Below are 24,601 nucleotides of genomic sequence, written 5' to 3'. Positions count from 1 at the left end.
TGCCACAAGTACTCCTTTTCTTTTTGTTTTCCTAGTGACATTTATTCTGTCACAATCAGTATTCAAAAGAGAATTCACGTGGTAACAACGCCTCTTCTCTGGCCTAGAGCCATTGCATTCTGATATTTCTGAAACTTTTCCTCTTGCATCTATTGCATTCCCTGTGGAATTAGCTATTAAGAGGTATCACGTTGCTTTAAAACTGCAAGCCATCGTAGAGACACACAGTTTACAAGTTGCTACCATACCCATTCACAATGTTCTGACAAGAGTCTCGAAGAGGGTTTCTTAATCCCTGGAATTACACACAAAATAAATGCTACTTCCAGAATTTTCATAGAAATGCTTAACACGGTCAAAAGATGGAATAAGAGAGATTTATGGAGGCAGAGATACAGTCTAGTCTCAGGAACCTGATACATCATTCTGTAACTGGGATGACGTGGTCTGTGTGTGCCAGGTTCATTTTAGAGGAACAGTATCAAAACACATCCTCCTGCATATTCTTTCAAACTCATTAAACAGAGAAAACTGATTTTTTCTTTACCAGGAACCACAAGCTCTAGAGCTCCCATTTCTAGCGGTTGTTCTATAGCAATTCGGTCTTCTTTTGAGATACTGATGTCTGAACAAAATCTGGAGTAAAACTATGGCATAGTCTGCAGTGTGATATCTTGTCATATCGTATGATGCAGAGCCATTTCTGAATAAAGAGAGATGCTTCCCAGTCAGCCATTGGCTTGTGTTGGATTCATAGATTTTAAGACCAGAACGACTTTTCATGATCATTTGCCCTGAACTCCTATGTAAGAAGCCATGCAATTTCACCTAGCAATTCCTATGTCAAGTCCAATAACTTGTAGTTGAACTAGAGAAAGTCTTTTAGAATAACAGCTAGTCTTGATAATAAGGACTTCATGTGATTGTAAATTTACACAACTCTTGATAATTTGTTCCACTATTTTAGGACTGTTCTGCTGTTTCTTGCATAGTCTTCCTCTTCCAAAACTGTTGTGAACCTGTCCCGATAAAGCCAAATAGCATTTTGGTAAATTCTGTTGTTTCTAGTAGAGCCAACGTGTTAGGTGCTGTAAAAACATAATGGAAGGCAAGGCTCCTGTCCCAAACAGCTTAGTGTCTACTCATTCCCTGTGTAGCATTATTAGACTATTCCTGGCACCCTTTGCCACTTCCCTTCTTTGGGGAAGAGGACTTGCCCAACATAAAATGAGGACCAAAAAAAAGGAAGGAATGTTTTATTTAAGTCTGATCTAAAGTTAGGGGTTCAGTTCTCTGGTACTTTTAGGATGTCTCGGGGCAAGTCTGTCTCTGTGGATTCTGTACAGAGCAGAGTACGTTATTGCTGCTAAACAACTTATCTTACCTTAGCCGCTTTTTAAATAGAATTTGACACTTGGGATGGATTCACTGATAATAAGCCAAAATGAATCCATCCAGACTAAGAGTGCCTGTCTGAGACAGTGGCAGCTGCAGGGGCCTCTTTCCTTGTACCACAGTTCCTAGAGCCTCAAGAGCCCCGGTGATGTGGGTTTAAAGCATCAGATGTTACAAAGTGGGAAACTGAGGAACAGGGGTAGGAAACTTGTTCAACACCTTTGGAAATAAGTGGCCAAGATCAGTCCAGAATAAGAGTCTAATTGACCCAGTCCTAAATGAAGCCTCACCCAGCAGTTTCTGCTCAGAGCTGAAGAGTTAAGGCTGGTCTTAGACAGCTCTAAGGCACCTGCAACCTTCTGTTTGAACTGACGTCTTGTAATTTTTATAGCTATATCAGGCCCATTAAAAAGCTATGTTAAAAAAGTTTAGGCTGGAAAGTCATGTACTTAAGTTAGGAACTGTCACATTTGAGGTTGCAAATGCAACCTATGAGCTGAATGTCACCCAGAAGAAGATGGTTTTATCCTTGGCTCTGCCATGGAGTTCCTATGTGACCCTGGGCAAACCACTTAAATCAGACTTTTTGGCAGGTGGCTACTAACTGTGTACCACATTTCCTGGGTGTTCAACTTTTAAGGCACTATGTACGCTCATAGCCCATTCCTCACAGTTATATTAAGTAGTTTGGAAGCAGACAAGCAGGAAGCAATACAGTATAGCATTGCTCTACCCATCTTTCTTGGTCTCAGGCAGTTTTCACTTGGGCCCATCCTGAAGTCCCAAAGAAAGCATTCCATGCTGGGGAATCCCCGAATGGAAAAACACCAATAAATAGGGACTCTTTGTATGGAAAAAGTGATGACACTGAAAAGTGAAGCTAGACTTCCTTCCAGGCAACTGTGAATCCTTTGGTGTTACAAACCAGGGGACTTCTGTCCCTAAGAGACACTCAGTGCTGCCCTCTGCTGCAGAGAGGTAGGCAGCAAAGATTCCTGGAAAAAAGACCTTCAGAGACAGCACAGACCTAATGCTTCACTGCCCATCTCTGCTCACTACATAGGCTGCACATTCTACTTTCTATTCAAGGGGCTCTAGCCACTGCGCTGAATGTGAGAAGATGTGACAAGGCTAACCTGTGGCACACTGGCATTCGTAGCCATTTGGATAATCAATGCACTTGGCTCCATTTAGACAAGGTGTGCTGGAGCAATCATCAATGTCGATCTGGCACACAGCTCCAGTGAAACCTGAAAGGCAAGAGGAAAGTGAGAATCCTGAAGCTATTCAGAGTAGAATCCATCCCCTGTCCCTTCCTGCTCCTCAAACAGGCCCACCTGAAGAACTGGCCAATTTGCAGCTTTTCAACCAGCCAGTTTTTCTCCTTGTGACTGCCATTTTGGCTCCATAATTTAAGCTCTCATTTGTTAGATCTTTAGATTTTATGGTTAAGAAGAAGAGTGTTGAATGTTAACAAAGAAATGGATACTGGCCACCTGCCAGAGTCTGCAGACAGCCTGAAATTGATTCTGGAGAAGTGTGAACTCTTCTCATTAACCGTAATGAGTTGTTAACTCTGAATCCTAATGATACTTTCAATGTCATATTGTTAGCTACTTACCTCAAAGTAAGAAGGACAATCATTATGATTAGGCTTAGAAGAATTCAATTTTTTAAATAATGTCAACAGATAGTATTGATGTTCATTTTTAAGCATTTTTTCTATTTTTATCAATTTAAATTTTCAAAGTTGCAGGAAATTATGGAGGGGTCAGACAATAATTATTTAATGAAAGTAGACATTTTGAGAGTCAGAAAGGTAAAGCTTTATTAACATTAAAACATTGTCAACATCACGTCAAAATATACAAAGTAAATATTCTTAAATAAAAGAAGAAGTTTTCAGGAAATATAAGAAAATGCTGCTTATCTGTGAATTTTGATTATAGTCAATGGAAATACTTTTGCTGTGAAATCAACTTTTACCTACATTTACCGACAAAAATCAAATCCTTCAATGCCTAAATATGATCTCTGAAACATCTCACTTTGAAATGAACAAGCTTGGACTTGAGTGGAGCTTTAGAGAGTACCACCACTTTTCTCCCCATTAAATCTCTGAGCATAGCGTCAATTGCATCAAAGAGTAGGCAGACTTTGGCAGATGTATTGCTCAGGATTAATTCTTAGCAAATCTTTAAAACTGCTCACATATAGTTTAGTAGATCCAAACTGTGTTTCATCATTAGCCCGCACCCCTCCCTGGATTAACTGGTTCCTGGTCCAGCAAAACACCCTGCCAAGAGGTAACTTCTATCCTCCAAGTCAAAAGGGCAGGAACAATCTTTGTGATACTCAGGATATGTCACACTGCAAGTGAAGGTATGCTTATAGTGTTCATCTGACTGGCACAGGTAACAATGGCAATGAGGACATGTTGGCACAGGTTAGCTGGCCCAGTTTCAGCTCACCTGAGACTCTGGGTACCTACTTAGGTTGCTGGCCTATGCCACAGGCAATGCCTCCACATCTTCACTGCTATTGTTATCCACCCTAGCTAGATTAAAGCAAACATGGGCTTGCATATCTGTACTTTAGTAATACTGTAACTTGCAAAGCAAAAAGAAAAGGAGTACCTGTGGCACCTGACTAACAAATTTATTTGAGCATAAGCTTTCATGAGCAAAGCAATACATCTTCATTTGCAGTGCAGACATGTCAGAATAGGGCTGGCATGGAACAACAAGAACAAAGCAAAGGGAGGACCCTCCACAGTGGTATGCTTGGGAAACAGAGGATGCCATCAACAAAACAACAAATGGAGGAGACTTCGGGCAGTCAAAGTGAGGAACTCCACATGAAGAAATAATTCATCTATTTCTAACGCATCCCCTTAGCCACAATTACAGCTAAGGCTAACACAGCAGTATGGGATGCACTGTACAGCACAGGACAAGATGTCCCCATGCCTTACAACGCTTTGTTATTGATAACGCCTATCAACAAGGTAGTAGATTGTGTCAGTTATGGTGATGCAGTGGCACCAGGAGAAGGGAAGAGAGGACTCAAGAACTACTTCTGGGGGGAAGGGACTGAAGGAAAGTGGAGATTTCCCTGGGCTGGCCCAGGAAAAAAAGCATTTAATTCTCCCCCGGTTGGCTTACAAGACATTGGACCTTAACCTGGTGACCTTGAACCTGGTGCTGGTCCCTTAGATGAGCAGCAGCCCCTTTCTGCAGAGAATTCTGACTCCCTGTACTGTGCTAGCGACTTAACCATGTTGTGTTGCTGAGCAAAGGCTCTCACCTAAAACCTTGAGGAAGCCAAAAAAAATTATGTGGAGGATGAAAACTGGTTCAAATTAAAATAGATTTAAAATATAATCTCTACAGACTTTGGTCTGTAATTCACCATGACATTCTTAACAAGTGAAGTCATGGCTGTAGCTGCTGTGTAAAGCTACATGTTCACTCTTAACATTTGTCCAGTTAAATGCACAGTGTTAATGTTGCATCAGGGTAGTTGCATATTAAATTTATTTAGCAAGTATTACAGCTAATAATTTCTGTTCTCCTTTAAAGGAATTCTAACTTGGGCATGAGCACTCTGCAGGGAAGGCACATCCTGAGCAGATTTGCATTCGCTCCATTCCAACAGTCTGTTGTGCCCTTTGTAAGCAGAAGTAGAGGTGGTGCAGGAGAGGAACCCTTACCAGGTGGGCAGACACACTGGAAGCGATTGACTTTATCCAGACATTCTCCATTGTTCACACAGGGATTACTCTGGCATTCGTTAATCTCCAGTTCACAGTGCACACCTTTAAACCCTGGAAAGGATAACAAGGAATGGCAGAAAGGCTTTAGAAAGTGCTGGGATGTTGGCTACACCTTATTCCAGGACTGAAAATCAAAACTAGATTTAACTGAAGTAGAGATTCCAGTTTGTATTGTCATTTTTGATGTAAAGAGACCATACTTTAAAGGCATAAATACAAGAGTTACAGTGGAGTTTTCAACTTGAACATTACATTTTCAGAGCTGCATGCATGATCTCCCAATATCACATTAAAGACAGAAATCTGAATTAAAATGTACCATTTTCTTCTGCATGCTGAAAAGAGACAGAGACAATTATGTTTTTAATGATTTGGGAGGTGACCAAATACACTGGTGCCCATCAACAGAGTCACTGACAATAAAAGGAGATAATTTACAAAACAAAAGAAAACTTTAACTCAGCAGGTAGTCACTCTGAAATTCACTCCCACGGGAGGGCAGGGTCAAAATACTGTATGTGGATTTTGGAAAGAGTGGAGCAACGCCTTCATTTGTTACTAGACTTAGTGAGTAAGACTTACTAAGTCTGGTTAAATTCACTTTATGTTTCAGCGTGTCAGCTCATTACCTAGTGGAGTCATGAAGGAATGGTTTTTCTGTATTTGCATATCACTGCACAATTGGCCAAGGGCATACCGGTTTTTTCCCTGAAGCACTGGGCATTGGTCACTACTAAAGGGAAGTTAATAGGTTGGACAGAGCATTGGTGTACTTGATGTGGTAAACGCTACAGAGTAAAGATTTCAAACATGTCAGAAAATATTTTTAATAGTGATATCTATCAGTCTATAGAATAGCTTCCCAATCTACTGGGAACTGAATCACTTGCAACATTGAAAACCTAGACTTGACAAAGCCCAGGAAATTATCCAAAACCAAAAGTTAAGATACAAAGAGGGTTAAGAAGTAACCAATTTGTGTGCTTGTATTTAATTTAACAAGCTAGGCCTTGCTCACTAACAAATTACAAACTAGTTTCTCTTTCTGCTTCACACCACCCTGCTTTCTCCTCCCCTCACACACCAGCAAGACTTCACAACCATCTGCCCAGAGCAAATCATCTCCAGTGACTTCATTCAGCACAGCTCTTGGGCACTCCCATTACACTCTGGCACAGTGGACAACCCTCCTCTTCCTCACACTTCTGAGCTTTTCTATCTTTGCTAGAAGCCCCATCCCAGCTTGGAAAGTGTCCCCTTACCTGGCATGCACAGACATGTGAACCCTCCAATTTTATCCAGGCAAGTGGCATCATTCTGACATGGTTCGGAAAGACATTCATTAATGTCCAGTTCACAGCGAGGCCCTGTGTACCCCTTCAGACATTCACAGTGGAAGGAGCCTTCTGTATTCACACATTTCCCGGCATGCTCACATGGGTTGCTGTTTGCTGCAATAGACATATATTTATATATCAGAATCTACTTTTCTGGTCATGACAGCCTCAGCACCATCTCCAGTCAGGCCTTTCTCGTGCCATTGCCTCCTGACAAGAAGCGTAGGGCAGAAAGGACTCTTCTTTCTACTGTGAGGTGCCTGCTGCCTTTTCTGTACCTGAGGAAAAATTCAATGGCATCCTGTTTTCAGATAGGAAGAGAAATTTCCCAGCCTTATCAACAGGTCAAGAAGAGCATTCTGGTCTGTACCACTGCTCCTCTCCTCACTCCCATGGAGCTGAAGATGGCATTGACAGAGGCACCCAACCGGGGATCAGGGCACTCAAGCCTCTTTGAAGGCCTCATATCCAAATCACCTCTTCAACTTGCCCACCCACTTCAGGGCTGAGGCCTTCAGGATGCTCCTGAGCCCAGGTGACAGCCAGGCCTTTGCTACCTATCTCAGTCAGACTAGCCTTTAGGGCCCTCTCCTAGAGGAGCTTCACACAGCATTCTTGTCCAAGGTAGGGTAGAGGAGTAAAACTCACTCAAGGAATTGCCCTCTCCAGAAGACACCAGCACCAGGTATGCTGGTTAGTGATGGTCTTCAAGAGGTACTATGGGCAGTGGGCACACACAAAAATCTCAGTGTCAAGGTTGAAAATGTGTTAGACAAGCCCCAAAATATTAGCTGTGCAAAAATTGCAACTTCTAAACAAATGGTAAGAAGTCTGGAAATGTAATTAAAGAATCTAGCTGCTTCCTTGCTGTTAGACATAACATCATTAACCTCTACCACATGAAGGACTGAAACAGCTGACATATAAACTCTGAGGCATTATCCTCAAAATAGATTTGACACAGAGATGGTCCAAAACAACCAAACAGGGAAAAACAAGATCTCATATAAATGGAAAGGTTATATCTGTTTGCTCAGGAAACAGGTACACTGACCCTAAAGTGCTACAGCAACAACCTGAACTGGATGGAGAATCAGACATCCGAGATAAAAAAAAAAGTACCAGTAGCAAAGAGAAAAGTGGTTCTTGAGAGAGCACTAAGTGGTCTAAGTAACCAAGCATCAACATAACTGATGAGCCCAAGTGACCAAGAGCCACCAGGAGCAAGTGGGCCTTTGTCAGGGTCATTCTTCTGCACACTGGGAGCTGCAATGGAAAAGCTGCTTCTGTTATCTAGTCCATCCCTCCATGTCCTGGTGCAGACTCAGTGGCTGATGACTTCATTGGCATGTAGACCCAACTTTGGGGTCCACTTTGGAAAGAACAAACCCACACTGGGTGAGTGAGCCAATCAGCAATCCATTTTACTCCTCCTGCCAGATAAATGAGCTTAATCCCAGGGAACAGCTGCTGTTGGGGCAGAAGTAACTGGATCACTGCCTTTCCTTATTTCTCCCAGCAGCGAAATGAGACTGTTATCACAAACAGTCCACTGGTATCTGAACCACCAGGAATAAACTGGAGAGGCGACAACAACACTATAAAGATTGCAGATTAGGCTATATTGGGAAAAACTGTGATTGCCAGTAATAAAAAAGGTCATACTGGGTCAGACCAAAGGTCCATCTACCCCAGTATGGTATTCTGTCTTTTGACAGTGGCCAATGCCAGGTGCCCCAGAGGGAATGAACAAAACAGGTAATCACCAAGTGATCCCTCCCCTGTCGCCCATTCCCAGATTCTGGCAAACACAGGCTAGGGAAACCATCCCTATCCATCCTGGCTAATAGCCACTGATGGACCTATCCTCCATGAACTTATCTAGTTCTTTTTTGAACCCTGTTATAGTCTTGGCCTTCACAACATCCCCTGGCAAGGAATTCCACAGGTTGACTGTACATTGTGTGAAAAAATACTTCCTTTTGTTGGTTTTAAACTTGCTGCCTATTAATTTAATGTGGTGACCCTTAGTTCTTGTGTTATGAGAAGGAGTAACTAACACTTCCTTATTTACTTTCTCCACACCAGTCATGATTTTATAGACCTCTATCGTATTCCCCCTTAGTCGTCTCTTTTCCAAGCTGAAAAGCCCGTCTTTTTAATCTCTCCTAATATGGCAGTCGTTCCATACCCCTAATAATTTTTGTTGCCCTTTTCTGAACCTTTTCCAATTCCAATCTATCTTTTCTGAGCTGTGGCGACCACATCTGCACACAGTATTCAAGGATTTATGTAGAGACAATACAATATTTTCTTATTATCTATTCCTTTCTTAAGGATTCCCAACATTCTGTTACCATTTTTGACTGCCACTGCACATTGAGTGGATGTTTTCAGAGAACTATCCACAATGACTCCCAGATCTCTTTCTTGAGTGGTAACAGCTAACTTAGACCCCGTCATTTTATATGTATAGTTGGGATTATGTTTTCCAACGTGCATGACTGTATTTATCAACACTGAATTTAATCTGCCATTTTGTTGCCGAGTCACCCAGTTTTGGGAGATCCTTTTGTAGCTCTTCGCAGTCTGCCTGGAACTTAACTATCTTGAGCAATTTTGTATCATCTGCAAATTTTGCCACCTCACTGTTTACTCCTTTTTCCAGATCATTTATGAATATGTTGAATAGGACTGGGCCCACTACAGTCCCCTGGAGGCAGGGGTGAAAGTAACTTAAAGGACTTACCGGCATGCCGGAGTCCTGAGCGGAGGCGTGGCCTCAACCAGAAGAGGCGGGGCCTTTAAAGATTTAAAGGCCCCAGGGCTCCAGCTGGGAGCTCCAGGGCCTTTAAATCACCCCCGGAGCTCCCAGCTGCAGAGACTCTGGGTCCTTTAAATCACTGCCCGAGCCCGGCTGCCTGAGCCCTGGGGTAGCAACGGCAGGGCTCAGGTGGCGCTTTGAAGGGACTGGGGCTCCCCGCAGCGGCTGGAGCCCTGGGCCCTTTAAATCACCGCCGGAGCCCTGCCACTGCTACCCAGGGCTCCGGCAGCAGGGCTCGGGAGGCGGTTTAAAGGGCCCAGGACTCCAGCCGCTGCAGGGAGCCCTGGGCCTTTTAAATCGCCAGCCTGGGGAACCCGGTCCAGTCCAGCACGGCGTACTGGCTCTTGCCAGTACGCCGTACTGGACCGGACTGGCTTACTTTCACCTCTGCCTGGGGGACACCACTATTTACCTCTCTCCATTCGGAAAACTGACCATTTATTCCTACCCTTTGTTTCCCATCTTCTAACCAGTTACCAATCCAAGAAAGGACCTTCCCTCTTATCCCATGACAGTTTATTTAACTTAAGAGCCTTTGGTAAGGGACCTTGTCAAAGGCTTTCTGAAAATTTAAGTACACTATATCCACTGGATCCCTTTTTTCTACATGCTTGTTGACCCCCCCACCCCCTCAAAGATTTCTAGTAGGTTGGTGAGGCATGATTTCCCTGTACAAAAACCATGTTGACTATTCCCCAACAAATTATTTTCATCTATGTGTCTGACAAGTTTGTTCTTTACTATAGTTTCAACCAGTTTGCCCGTACTGAACTCAGGCTTACCAGCCTGTAATTGCTGAGATCACCTCTGGAGCCCTTTTAAAAAATTGGTCTCACATTAGCTATCCTCCAGTCATTTAGTACAGAAGCTGATTTCAATGATAGGCTACAGACTACAGTTAGTAATTCTACAATTTCACATTTGAGTTCCTTCAGAACTCTTGGGTGTATACCATCTGGTCCTGGTGACTTATTACCGTTGAGTTTATAAATTTGTTCCAAAACCTCCTCTAATGACACCTCAATCTGGGACAGTTTCTCAGATTTGTCACTTAAAAAGAATGGTTCATGTTTGGGAATCTCCCTCACATCCTCAACCGTGAAGACCGATGTAAAGAATTCATTTAGTTTCTCCACAATGGACTTATCCTCCTTGAGTGCTCCTTTAGCATCTTGATCGTCCAGTGGCTGCACTGGTTGTTTAGCAGGCTTCCTGCTTCTGATGTACTTAAAACATCTGTTGAAATTACTTTTTGAGTCTTTGGCTAGCTGTTCTTCAAATTTGTTTCTGGCCCTCCTAATTATATTTTTTACATGTCATTTGCCAGAGTTTATGTGCCTTTCTATTTTCCTCACTCGGATTTAACTTCCACTTTTTAAAGGCTGCCTTTTTGCCTTTCACTGCTCCTTTGACTTTGTTGTTTAGCCACGGTGGCACTTCCTGGTTCTCTATGATTTTTTAATTTCGGATATACAGTTAAGTTGAGCTTCTATTATGGTGTCTTTAAAAAGTTTCCGTGCAGCTTGCAGGGATTTAACTTTTGGGGCAGTACTTTTTAATTTCTGTTTAACTAACTTCCTCATTTTTGTGTAGTTCTCCTTTCTGAAATTAAATGCTACTGTGCTGGGCTGCTGTGGTGTCTTCCCCGCCATAGGGATGTTAAATTTAATTATATTATGGTCAATATTACCAAGAAGTCCAGCTATATTCACCTCTTGGACCAGATCCTGTGCTCCACTTAGGACTAAATCAAGAATTGTCTCTTCTCTTGTGGATTCCAGGACTAGCTGCTCCAAGAAGCAGTCATTTAAGGTGCCAAGAAACTTTATCTCTGCATCCCGTCCTGAGGTGACATGTACCCAGTCAATATCGGGATAGTTGAAATCCCCCATTATTATTAATTTTTTAAATTTTAATAACCTCTCTAATCTCCCTGAGTATTTCACAGTCACTGTCACCATCCTGGTCAGGTGGTCAGTAATATATCCCTACTGCTATATCTTATTATTAGAGCATGGAATTCCTATCCATCGAGATTCTATGGTACTGTTTGGTTCATTTAAGATTTTTACTTCATTTGATTCTACACTTTCTTTCACATATAGCTCCACTCCCTCACCAGTGTGACCTGTTCTGTCCTTCCGATATATTTTGTACCCTGGTATTACTGTGTCCTATTGATTATCCTCATTCCACCAAGTTTCTGTGATGCTATTATATTAATATCCTCATTTAAAATGAGGCACTCTAGTTCACCCATCTTATTATTTAGACTTTTAGCATTGGTGTATAAGCACTTTAAAAACTTGTCACTTTTTAGCTGTCTATTACATGATGTAACTGAATGGGAATTTTCTTCATTTGACTGTTTCTCATCAGATCCTACCTGTATTTGATCATCTTCCATCCTCTCCTCCTTACTAGGTCATAGAGAATCTCCATTAGTAGATCCTCCCCAAGGGATGTCACTGTCCGAACCATGTGCTCCTCCACACCTGCCGGCTTTCCCCCAGCCCTTAGTTTAAAAACTGCTCAATGACCTTTTTAATTTTAAGTGCCAGCAATCTGGTTCCATTTTGGTTTAGGTGGAGCCCATCCTTCCTGTATAGGCTCCCTCTTTCCCAAAAGTTTCCCCAGTTCCTAATAAATCTAAACCCCTCCTCCCTACACCATCGTCTCATCCACACATTGAGACCCTGCAGTTCTGCCTGTCTAACCGGCCCTGCGTGTGGAACTGGAAGCATTTCAGAGAATGCCACCATGGAGGTCCTGGACTTCAATCTCTTTCCCAGCAGCCTAAATTTGGCCTTCAGGACCTCTCTTCTACCCTTCCCTATGTCACTGGTACCTACATGTACCACGACCACCGGCTCCCCACCAGCACTACACATAAGTCTATATAGAAGTTTAGGTTCTATAATTATATGAGCCAAGCAAAGGTCCTAATGGAGAATCAATCCTATTGAGACTCCCTGAAGAGAGTATGAACCATAGAATTTAAGGCCAGAAGGGGCCATCAGATCATCTGGTGGGGTTTATTAGATATGCAGAAGGAATGGGATAGAAAATATGGAAATCATGCCATTATATAAATCAATGGCATGCCCCCAACTGGAATATGGTACAGTATTACTGATTTCAGTACATCAGAAAGAATTGGAAGGGGTTCTGAGATGGATAAGAATTATTAGGGACATAGAAAAACTTCTATGAAGACAATGGCTTGGGAGCAGACAGATAAGATATACAAAATAAATACATACATGTATACAAAATATACAGAGAAGATTCATTGGGATCTTAACCCTGTCTCATAACACAAAACCAGAGTCATTCAGTGACATTTAAAGGTGGTATATACAAAATGGTTGAGAGGAAACATTTTCCAATTAACATAATTAGCTATGGAACTCATTACCACAAGATGTAATTGAGGCCATAAGCTCATCAGGTTTAATAAGGATTAGAGATATTATATGGATGACATGAATATCCAGAGCTATAGCAGTAAGTATGGGAAGAGTTATGGAAGGAATACAAGCTCTCTTGCTTCAACCTCTAAGTATTGGGGATTAATTGGAAACTTCTGTGAGGGCAAGTATCCCATAACTGACTACGCAGGGCTTCTTGCACCTTTCTCTGAAGCAGCCAATACTACCCACTCTCAGAGACCGGCTTCTGACTAGATGGATCTCTGGAAGTCTGGTACTTCTGAGTTTTGATCTCAGTGACAGACTCCAACATCTGGGCAGTCATTTAATTTCTATTTCAGCTTCCCATAGAGAAGTGTTTCAGAGTAGCAGCCGTGTTAGTCTGTATCCGCAAAAAGAAAAGGAGTACTTGTGGCACCTTAGAGACTAACAAATTTATTTGAGCATAAGCTTTCGTGAGCTACAGCTCACTTCATCGGATGCATGCATGCGATGAAGTGAGCTGTAGCTCACGAAAGCTTATGCTCAAATAAATTTGTTAGTCTTTAAGGTGCCACAAGTACTCCTTTTCATAGAGGAGTGGTCATTCTAGCCTACGTTTCAGAGCTGGAGAGAGGTTACAATGTTCGTAAAGTGCTGTGAAGATCAAAAGTACGACGCAAGTCTTAAATTGTTGATGGAACAATGCAAAACTGTATCCTGGGCCTTTGTATCACATAGATCACGTACTTCACCAAGCTGTTCCTCCATCAGTTTCTCAAGTAGAACAATCCACAAACCTACCTATTAGCAAAAGCACAAAGAGCAGATGGGAACTCACCCATAGCACACTCATCCACGTCGTCAGTACAGTCTGCTCCTTTATAGCCTTGGGGACAGGTGCAGATGTAGTGTCCATTCAGAGGGTTGGTATCACACAGAGCTCCCATCAGGCATGGGTTGCTAACACATGCATCATCCAAGTGGCACAGGAGACCTACAGAAGCAAAGGAGGTCACACTAAGCAGTTCATTGAAAAGAATAAAATCTCTTCATCAGGTTGCACTACACATTTAGCATTCCCCACACTGATTTTTTTAAGGTCCCATTTCCCATGCCAAGAGGCGACTGGAACCATGACAGAAGATGATGTCTTCTGCAGACATTTGCCATTGGAATCTGACCATATACTGTACAGCATAATAAAATGGCATGTCATACTGCTGTGGTTTCAAAGCGTTTGTCAGTACTCCTTGTATGCTATAATGGTTTAGTGTTTAAAGCATCAGCTGGGAGCACCTCTTCCTCTTTCTCTCCCCGCCCCAGCTAGCATGGTACATCTTCTGGTGAACACACCAATGCAGCTCCCTTCCTCAGTCCTCAACCTGCTCAGGAGCTATTGCATAGCCTCCAGACTGCCAGTGCAGCTCCCTTGGTATGTCAATGCTCTTAGCTTCTTATCTACACCTGCAGGGGATTCCCCACCAGGCCAGGTAAGGCAGCTTTAAAGCACCACTCCTCCTGTACGAAGCCACGTCCCAGTTCCCCACTTTAGTTGTATGGGTGTGTTATCTCAGAGGCACAGGAGCTCCAAAATCCAGTCCCCCCATTCCTGGGCTCTGGTTTTATAGACAAGCTGTATTCCAGTTCTTGCACAGGGCCCCATCCAACCATACCTTCTCAGGGTAGTACAGCCCTCACAGGGTCTGCAAGTAATTCTTCCTCCCTTAAATAAGGGATCACAACGGTCTTTCCCCTTGGTGTGTGCAGGGTGGCCAGTTTATCCTGCCCTTGGTCACAGAGGAGTCCCTTACCACCCACAGGGTGCCATCAGAGAGCATTCGGGCCCCACACAGTGATGCAGCTGCCTGCCCTGAAGTCCAAACTGCCCCAGTTTCTCCTTGTCCAAGGCCACTTCCTCCACACTGCCCGAATGTGCCAGGGGGCCTGGGTGTGAGCCAGGATCTATCCCTGTGCCATGTGCACACACAAGGACAGTTAGGGTTGTCCTGTTAGCCTTCATTTATGCTTTTAAGCACTTCTATTGGAAGCCTCAACGTTAAACAATTATAATCTTACTGTTCACAATTTATCCTGTGACAGGCCAGATGCTGGCTGGTCTTTGCACAGGTGAGGAGGGTGCAGAGAGTATAAGAAACCTTCCCTTTCACTTGTGCTCCTGCATGCATGGCTAGGAACATTCCCAAGAGAGGGTCCTCTTCCACACAAGTGGTGGATGGTCACAAAGAGGAGGGTGCATTACACCCTCTCACCGAACAGGGGAGCTGCTCCTGCAGTGTGAGCTCCCTAGCCAGAAATGAGTAACACTTTTTAAAGTTTTTTAAAAGGTACATTTTAGTTTACTTTAGAAATGGTACCCTACACCTCTAGCTGTCCGCCGGCAGCACAGAACAGCAATCCCAGAGCTATGCACATTTCTCATCCTTACCTGTCTTTCCTTCTGGACAGATACATGTAAATGAAGCCACACGATCAATGCAAGTGGACCCGGCAGCACAGGGAGTATTGAAACAGTCGTCAATGTTCTTACTGCAGTCCTCCCCGCTCCAGCCATTGACACAGACACAGCTGTGGCCTCCATTGTGGTTGGTGCAGGTCCCTCCGTTCTGACAGGCGTTGGGCTGGAGCTGACATTCATCCACATCCTCAGTACAAAACTGACCTGGCAAGTCAAGAGGATGAGTTTAACAGAATTCCAGGGAAGCCTTCCACAAGACGCCATTCCACTATCTGAGGGAGAGTCAGAAATCCTGAATACGGGACAGTTTGTGGAATAGAAAATGACAGTCTTGGGAGTACTTCTAAGAAAAACATAATTGATTAAACACACCCAGGTACCCACTATTGCTTTAACCTCTAAATGGAGGTGACCCATGCATTGCCAAGTGAAAACAGATATACTTGCAACAAATAAGTCCTTTAGGCTAACAAACAACTTCATCAGCTTACCAGTGCCCTGTCTGAGCAGTTAGTGTCCCAATCCAGTCCTTAGCAGGCATAGCTATTAACACAACTATCATGTTCACAGCCTCAACAGAAAGGCTCCTGGCCATTTAGTTATTGTGACAATGAATTTTCCTCCAGCCCTAGAAGGGGAGGCACACTGCACGTCAAAGGGGAGGCACACTGCCTTGGAAGAACATATCGTGACAAAGTTCCTCCTCTACCTTGGTGGGTCTTGCGCATATTGGCGGATTTGCTCACCTTGGAGCTTCACGGCAGCCCTCAGTTTGGCCGTTTTCGTGAACCCACAGTCCAGGTCAACTCCTCCTGTGTCTGACCAGGAGTTAGGAGGTTTGGGGGGAACCCGGGCCTGCCCTCTACTCTGGGTTCCAGCCCAGGGCCCTGTGGAACGCAGCTGTCTAGAGTGCCTCCTGGAACAGCTGTGCGACAGCTACAACTCCCTGGGCTACTTCCCCATGGCCTCCTCCCAACACCTTCTTTATCCTCACCATAGGACCTTCCTCCTGGTGTCTGACAATGCTTGTGCTCCTCAGTCCTCCAGCAGTATGCCTTCTCACTCTCAGCTCCTAGTGCCTCTTGCTCCCAGCTCCTCACACGCACACCACAAACTGAAGTGAGCTGCTTTTTAAACCCAGGTGCTCTGATTAGCCTGCCTTAATTGATTCTAACAGCTTCTTGATTGGCTGAAGGTGTTCTAATCAGCCTGTGTGTCTTAATTGTCTCCAGAAGGTTCCTGATTGTTCTGGAACCTTCCCTGTTATCTTACCCAGGGAAAAGGAACCTACTTAACCTGGGGCTAATATATCTGCCTTCTGTCACTCCCCTGTAGCCATCTGGCTCGACCCTGTCACAATATACATGGGGATATGAGCAAGGAGTAGTTTTGCAGATACCTATCCTAGGGGTATCTGCATCATGTCTCTGGACATGACCAGTATAAACTAGATGTTGCTAGAAGCCTGAGCAGACTCAGAGTATGTCTACACAGGAAAACTGCACAAGACTAGCTTACCCAAGCAAGCTTGAATCCAGCTAACACAAGTACCAATAGTAAGGGCAACAGAAGTGTGGGTTTCAAAGCAGGCTAGTAAGCCGAGTACATATCCAAGTCTGTGCTGGGCCTATATTACCTGTTCTGAACCCCGTGCTGCATGTCTTCACTGCTATTGTTACTTGTACAGGCTGGATTCAAGATAGCACAAATAGGCTAACCTGTGCAGAACTTTTACTGTGTAAACATACCCTCAGTCTAAAGTGCATGCTCCTGGAGTTAAAGATCCATTAAAGATGCTGTGTTTCTCTTGCCTTCTGAGTGTTAACTTATATCCAGTCAAAGACTGACTGATTATTTTCTCCTCTAAGTCCACTGAATTTGCAAAGAAAAGTCTCAAGAAAATGGCATTAGCTTTAGCCATGCTTTGAAATTTTTCTCAACAGCTTGCGGGCTGCAGTGAAAGCACCAGAAGTGCAAATGGCCTTTTTTGTCTGATAGGCTTAGCATCAATCCAGGTGTATAATGCCTGTCGTGACACCATGCAGTAAGAATGAAGGCATTGACTGTGGTCCTGGAGTAGATTAAACTGATTTTAAAGATCTATATCGAATGTATATACATATTTTTCCCATCATGGGGACACTACTTTGCAGAGTTAAGGTTGTTTGGGTGATTTAACTGTGCATTTCCAGACTAACATGCCTGCTAGTTTAACCTTCGCTCTGAATTTCCTGGATCCATAATGCTAATTTGTGGGATAACTACAGTCCACTAATAAATGCTCTAAATTATTGACGTGCTCAACTGTAGCTCCATGTTAATGTAGTTTGTCACAGCAGTTCCATATTTAAATTATAAATATGAGCCATAAACAAGAAACCAAGAGAACACTACCATGTTTTATGACAGAACACTAACAATTTGAAGATATGTAGTGTTCATCCTGAATTTTTTTTTCAAATTATAACTTTCAGTTCCAGATTCAGTTAGGTTCTGGCCACTTCACACTGATTTAGAGCAACACAAGGCAACTGGAGAGCACTGCCCAGTTAAGCTGGGTTTACAGCTGCTTTGAATCACCAGAGCCTTGGTGTCTCTCTCCTTCCTGCTCACCACATTTTCCTCCCCCCAACACGCAAATTTCCTTTTCCTCCTGCACCCACTTATATCTTCCTGAACATCTTTCCATGGTTTCCCCTCCAGGCTGAGTAATGCATCAGGCCGTTTTTGAGGAGACAGTTCAAATTAATCACTGCTGCCAACTCTTGGGATTTTATCTTATCTTGCGATATTTAGTGTTTTTTAAAGCCCCAACTCCTGGACTTGTGTGAATACATAAGAATTTCAGTTCTCATTTTAAAAAGTTTCCAACCCTCCTGATTAAGGAAGAAAAGCTTGAAATCATGCCCCAAGCATAACCCTAGAGGTTCAAAAACCAGAAGGTAAATCAAAACCCAACACGTATTTTTAAAAGCCTTATGGTTTTTAAATGCTTGGTTTTGGCACTACTGGATTAGTGGTCATTTTTCTAGTTACTCTTCATGACTGGAAGCTATTCTCTCAGAAGTTGGCATGTCTTCAGAGAAACTCAAGGACTGCCCTCTTTCAAAGTGGTAATCATCATCTATTGTTCTTAATGGGACTGAGGACACGGGTTGCCTTTAGAAAAGATGGTCACTGCCTCCCATTGTTCTCAATGGAAATATAACCCCACGTCCTCAGGGAAGATCCTGGCCCCTGAGCTACCAGAATGGGGAAGAGGAACACTGTGAGGAGGTGATGATGGATGGAAGCTGTGCCTAAAGAAACCTGTGGCTTCGGTCTCAGTGAATCCTGGGATTGGGAGTTTCTCTGAAGATTAATCTTCAGCCTCTGCTGACAAGTCTTTAGTTAAGAATAATGGGGAAAGTAACATTAACCCTAAATGTCTTTTAAAAACTGTTTTAAAAAAAATCTATCCCTTGCACAAGATATTCAAATTTTACCTCTGAAAATTTGCATAGACAGACTAAGCCTGAGCTGAGATTGTGAGGGACAAAAAAAAGCTCTGAAATAAGGAACAAGTCTAAAATACTTAGTCAATGGAGTTTCTCCAGATGTATCTGTAACATAGCGTGACAAAGCTCTGTCCTTGCCTCCGTGGGTCCCATGTTTCCTGGTAGATTTCGCTAGCCTCAGAGGCTTACTGTGACCCTGCACATAACCCTTCTGTCTCTAGAGACAAGGGTCACAGTCTACTGAGCCATTTTCATCATAAGCCAGTGAGGGAGGTGAGGAGAAGTTATCCTTCCTTGCACAATCGCTGTTGTCTCCCAGTCTCAAGTGATTAATCAGGGGACAAAGGTGGGTGGGGGGAGCCCGAGCCCACCCTCTACTCCGGGCTCCAGCCCAGGGACCCTAATAGTATCAGCTATGGTAGCTGACCTTTTAGAAACATGACATGTACAATTCCCTGGGCTACTTCCCTCACAGCAGCCCTCACTTCCTCAAGCTCCACTCAGGGCCTCCTTCCTTGTGCCTGATATGGTGCGTACTACTCAGCCTCTCCTACAGCGCAACTTCCTCCCACAGCTCCTGACATGCACACCCACCTGACTAACTGAGAGGCTTTTAACTAGTTTCAGCCAGCCCCTGATTGGCTTCAGGTGTCCCAATCAAGCTAGCGTTCTCCCTGCCTTCTGGAAAGTTCTTAATTGGCCCCAGGTGTCTTAATTGACCTGGAGCAGCTGCCATTTCACTTATCCTGGTACCAGGGATTTGTTTAGCCAGGAGCTAATATATCTATCTCCCACTACTTTTCTATAGGTTTCAGAGAAACAGCAGTGTTAGTCTGTATTTGCAAAAAGAAAAGGAGTACTTGTGGCACCTTAGAGACTAACCAATTTATTTGAGCATAAGCTTTCGTGAGCTACAGCTCACTTCATCGGATGCAACATTCTATAGTCATCTGGCCTTGCCCCATCACAATAGACTGGAATCTGGACCAATGCAACCTGTAAGAGGCATTTGTTGTATATTTGCAGTTATGCACAATATGAATTGGTGAAGTGTTGTTGGACAATGCTTTAAGCACAAACATGCTATGAGCAGGGGGTTGGACGAGATGACCTCCTGAGGTCTCTTCCAACCCTAATCCTCTATGCTTCTATGCAAATTTGGGGAACTATGCAACTCCTTAATAAAAGGAAAGCTCATACACGGAATATAAAATAAGCAGGGGATGCACAAGTGTCAAGGTTCCCTCCCCACTCTGAACTCTGGGGTGCAGATGTGGGGACCCGCATGAAAGACCCCCTAAGCTTATTTCTACCAGCTTAGGCTAAGAACTTCTGCAAGGCACAAATTCTTCCTTGTCCTTGAACATCATTGCTGCCACCACCAAGTGAGTTAGACAAAGATTCAGGAAAAGGACCACTTGGAGTTCCTGTTTCCCCAAAATATCCCCTCAAGTCCCTTCACCCCCTTTCCTGGGGAGGATTGAGAATAATATACCAACCAAATAGGTAAACAAGGTGAGCACAGACCAGACCCTTGGGTTTTAGGACACTAAAAACCAATCAGGTTCTTAAAAGCAGAACTTCATTATAAAGAAAAAAGTAAAAGAAGCACCTCTGTAAAATCAGGATGGAAGGTAATTTTACAGGGTAATAAGATTTAAAACACAGAGGATTCCCCTCTAGGCAAAACTTTAAGGTTACAAAAAACAGGACTAAACCTTCCACTTAGCACAGGCAAAATTCACAAGCTAAAACAAAAGATAATCTAACGTATTTCCTTGCTTTACTTACAATTTTTGTAATCTTAGATGCTTATTTCAGGTAGGGTTTTAGGAGAAGGTTTCTTCCTGCCTGGTCCCTCTCTCTGTCCTGAGAGAGCACAAACAAAGAGAGCACAAACAAAACCTCCCCCCACAGATTTGAAAGGATCTTCTTCACTTATTGGTCCTTTTGGTCAGGTGCCAACCAGGTTATTTGAGCTTCTTAACCCCTTACAGGTAAAGGAGGGATTTTATGCTGTATGTTTATGACAACAAGTTTCTCCAAGAAACCACTTCAATCTTATTCTGACCCACATATTTGCAGAGCCAGAGAAATCAGGGAAATGAAGACTGGCTCTAACTGACCTTGTACAGAGTAAGCACCTAGTCCATGTAGTATTTCAAAACAGAAAACAGACAGAATAAGACAACAACCTTCAGCGCTAAATGTTTATTGACTATGAAACAGAGGTACTTTCTGTGCTTTTGTTTCTTGGAAGTCATCTGGGATTAAGTTCTCCAAGAGCAACTATACAGAATAGGATACTTTAGATGTACATTATTTCTATGGCTCCCATTTGCAGAGCAAACACTTTTCCGATATCTCTGATGGGATTTTTGAAAAGGGCAGCTTTTGATCAGCACAAAGAAATTTTATATATGGCCATAATGGCCAGGTAGCTGACAGCTCTCAAATTTAAGGACACCAAGGAATATTTTTTTCTTTCCAGCACATTTAATCATGTAGGCTGTTTTCAGGGGTTGAAGACATGTTCCCAGCTTTATGCACCTCTTTCACAGCAGAGTCTACAAGGTCAGCCTAGTGCAAGATGAAGAAAAATTAGAAACTCTTCCTGGGAACCTGGCATCAGTGCTCAGATTTCCTTGGTACAGAAGGAAGAGAGAGTCAGGGTGATTCCAGACTTCCTTACCTAGCACCACCAAGCCCTCATTGATATCTCCATACCTCTCTCTAGGAGCTCCAGGATGCCAAAAAACTGTATGGCTTCATTAGCAAGGCAGCTGCAGAGATAGAACCACAGCCACTGCGCACACTAAGTTCTGAAAAACTGAGGCATTACCTGGAGATGAGGAAGCAGCCGAGAAACATTCAGAGAAACAGTAGCAGATGTACCTCCAGAAAGCATGTCCCATTGGCTCTTCTCCCTCCACCAAGAATCCCACTCCACATCAGTAGCAACATTTTCAATTTTCTTCACACAAAGCTATTTACTGAATTCTACCCAAATTCATGAACAGTTTTGGTGCCCCCAAAAATACATTTTTCAGTGAATTTACTGTTTACCGAAAAACCCCCACCCAGCTCAAGTCAACACCCCTCTCCCCACTAATAATACCCATTTAGATTTAGCGCTTGTCTTCACTACCGGGGTAAGTCGACCTAAGTTACACTACTCCAGCTATGTGAATAATGTAGCTGGAGTTGACGTAGCTTAGGTCGATTTATCCTAGTGTCTTCACTGTGCTGCGTCGATGGGAGATGCTCTCCCACGAACTTACCTTAATCTTCTTGGGGAGCTGGAGTATCGAGGTCGATCGGAAAGTGCTCTGCTGTCGATTTTGCAGGTCGTCACGAGACCTGCTAAATCGACCCCGCTGCTGCAATTGCAGCAACACCGATCTCCCGTAGTGAAGACCAGACCTTATTTTAGTGTTGAAGACATTTAATAGGACAGAGGCTCTCAAGAACTTCCTGGGCTCTCCAGACTCCCTTTGGAGTTCATTTGTGATCAAGTATACCAATGCCCATTTTCCTTAGAAGCAAGTTCACCAAAGCACTAAGCTCAGATCTAACTGGTATTGAGCACCCTTCAAATAGATAGACCTGTACAAAACCTTCCACAACACCAGACCTCATCCAACACTGCAGAGAGGAAGACTGCTTTGGAGGGAATATTAGAGAACCTGATACCACATATCCTAAGGAAGAGTAGTGGTGGATCAGTGCAGAACATGATTCCAGGTCATATGACATCATCTACAAGCTCAGAGTGTCTCACGGGGGCTTTGCCAAGTGGATCAGATAGAAAGTCCAATAAAGGAGACAGATCCCATCAGCCCAGGTGTGGAGGCCCTATTCTCGAGGGATGATCTGGGGAATTACAAATCAGTAAATCTCACATTTGTATCTAGTGAATCGGTTGAATGGATCCTTTAAACTAGAACAAAAACATCTGAAAGATATGACAGGGAAAGGAAAGTTGTCTTTCGCCAATTAGACTTGCATGCATGTAAAAGCAGGGGACAAATGAGAACCAGGTGATGTAATTTACATTTTCAAAAACCCTTTCACATGATCCCTCACAAGAGGCTGTTAAAGAAACTAAGTAGTGATGGGGTGAGAGACAAAGTGCTGTCATGGCTCAAAAACTGGCAGACACAAGAAAATAGTAAGAATAAGTGGTCAATTTTCATCATGATAAAAGGTTAACAGCACAATGTCTCAAGGATCTCCATTAGGTCCAGTGTTTAACATCTTGTTAATGATCTGGAAAGGTGGGCAGAGCAGTGAGGTAACAAACTTTCCATATGACAAAGTTATTTATGTTAGAGAAACCTAACCAAGTTAGGTGAACAGACAACACAATGGCAAGTGAAATTCAATGCTGATAAATGCAAGGTAATGTATATTGAAGGGGAAAGTCAATGAAGACCTCTGTTCAATGGGCAAGTGCAGATGAAAAAGCTAACAATTTAGTATAATGCAGAATATATATATGTAAATCAATGATGAAGCCTCATCTGGAACACTGTATACAGTACTTCCCACCTCGAAAAGGGTATTGAAATAGAGAGGTTTCAGACACTGATAAGAAGACTGATTGGTGCATGGAAAACTCCTGTGGCAATAGTTTGAAGAAATGGATTGATTACCATTGAAAGGAGAGAAAGAAGGGACATGATAAAAACATATAACGTAATGGATAGTCTAGCGAAGGTAGATCAAGACATTCTGTTCTCCATGCCTCATAACACAAGAACAAGGGGACATTCAATGAAATTGATAGGTGGGAAATTCAAAATGTGTCAGAGGAAATATTCCCATCACATGCATAATTAAACTCTGGAATTTATTGCCACAGAATGTCACTGAAGTCAAGAATTTTGAATCTGGCTAAGAGGGATGGGTGTTTTATGTAGGTTTAATGCAATCTCTGTAAGGGATTGAGAGCTTCATGGTGGTGCAGATTACCCCACAACTGCCTACGTGGGGCATCTTGCCCCTTCCTCTGAAGCATCCAGTGTCTGCCACCATCAGCGAATAAATAATGGGGCTGATGGACCATGGGTCCGTTCTAACATGGCAATCCTGTGTTTCAATGTCAGAGTCTTTTCTCAGACTCTCCTAGGGCTCAGGATCAGATCTCATGGATCCAATACATCAGATGAACGCTGATTCTGAGACCCTAGAACTCATTTCAATAATTCTCCACCAGGCACCATAGCCACGACTACCCCTCTCAGCCTGGGGGAGGCTTAGTGGACACATTATTTACATCTGGGGAGGCTTTTCAAGAAGAGGTCTCCTCAACTTATGCACCACCACAACACCTTGCTGGACCCATGTCTTTTGATCTTTCTGAAGAATTTGTAGGCATCGCAAGCACAGCCACTGGCAGCAGAGTGGTTCTTCCCCAAGGCATAAAAAGCACCTTTTAGGCTTATCTGAAACAAAGAACTTACCCGGATGATTAGGAATGGCTCCTAAATGCAAGGGTTTTTGATGATCTGCCATCTTGGGCAAAGCTGGAGGCAACCCAAGATAGGAAAAACTACCAGTGTGTATCTATTATCAAATATAAGACCTGACTCTGAATTGCATCCCTGATTTAGGTTAGATATAAACTACAATCATTTTAAGATAACATGATGGAAAACAAGGATAATTTCATGACCACTCCATGAGGCAGACAGAGAAACCGAGGTACTGTTAGAGGGGATTTTAAGCCTTCTGACTTAAAAAGTTGGGCTTCAGTGAATTGTACATGCCCCTAACCGCCAATTATTGCCCGAAAACAGTTTCATGATCTAGTGGTTGCACATGCAGCTCCTCCTGGGGGCCTCTTTGGAGGCACTAATATAAATGAGAAAAATGAATGATG

At 43.2% G+C, this 24,601-nt stretch overlaps 1 protein-coding gene across 1 annotated transcript in view; it reads right to left on the bottom strand.

Moving 5' to 3' along the window:
- NOTCH2 (notch receptor 2) overlaps window positions 1-24,601 on the bottom strand; it is a 132,794-nt gene that overhangs the window by 55,505 nt on the left and 52,688 nt on the right. Inside the window, exons 6-10 of the mRNA XM_084637742.1 lie at window positions 15,191-15,424; window positions 13,583-13,738; window positions 6,433-6,621; window positions 5,108-5,221; window positions 2,532-2,645 (exon numbers count right to left, since the gene is read on the bottom strand). Coding sequence (XP_084493868.1) covers window positions 2,532-2,645; window positions 5,108-5,221; window positions 6,433-6,621; window positions 13,583-13,738; window positions 15,191-15,424 — 807 coding nt within the window. The remainder of the gene's footprint in view (window positions 1-2,531; window positions 2,646-5,107; window positions 5,222-6,432; window positions 6,622-13,582; window positions 13,739-15,190; window positions 15,425-24,601) is intronic.

This window comes from Lepidochelys olivacea, assembly GCF_965140295.1.
Source record: "Lepidochelys olivacea isolate rLepOli2 genome assembly, chromosome: 8".
NCBI lineage: Eukaryota > Metazoa > Chordata > Testudines > Cheloniidae > Lepidochelys > Lepidochelys olivacea.
The sequence above is the reverse complement of the archived record's forward strand: the minus strand, read 5'-3'. Positions and strand labels throughout refer to the sequence as shown.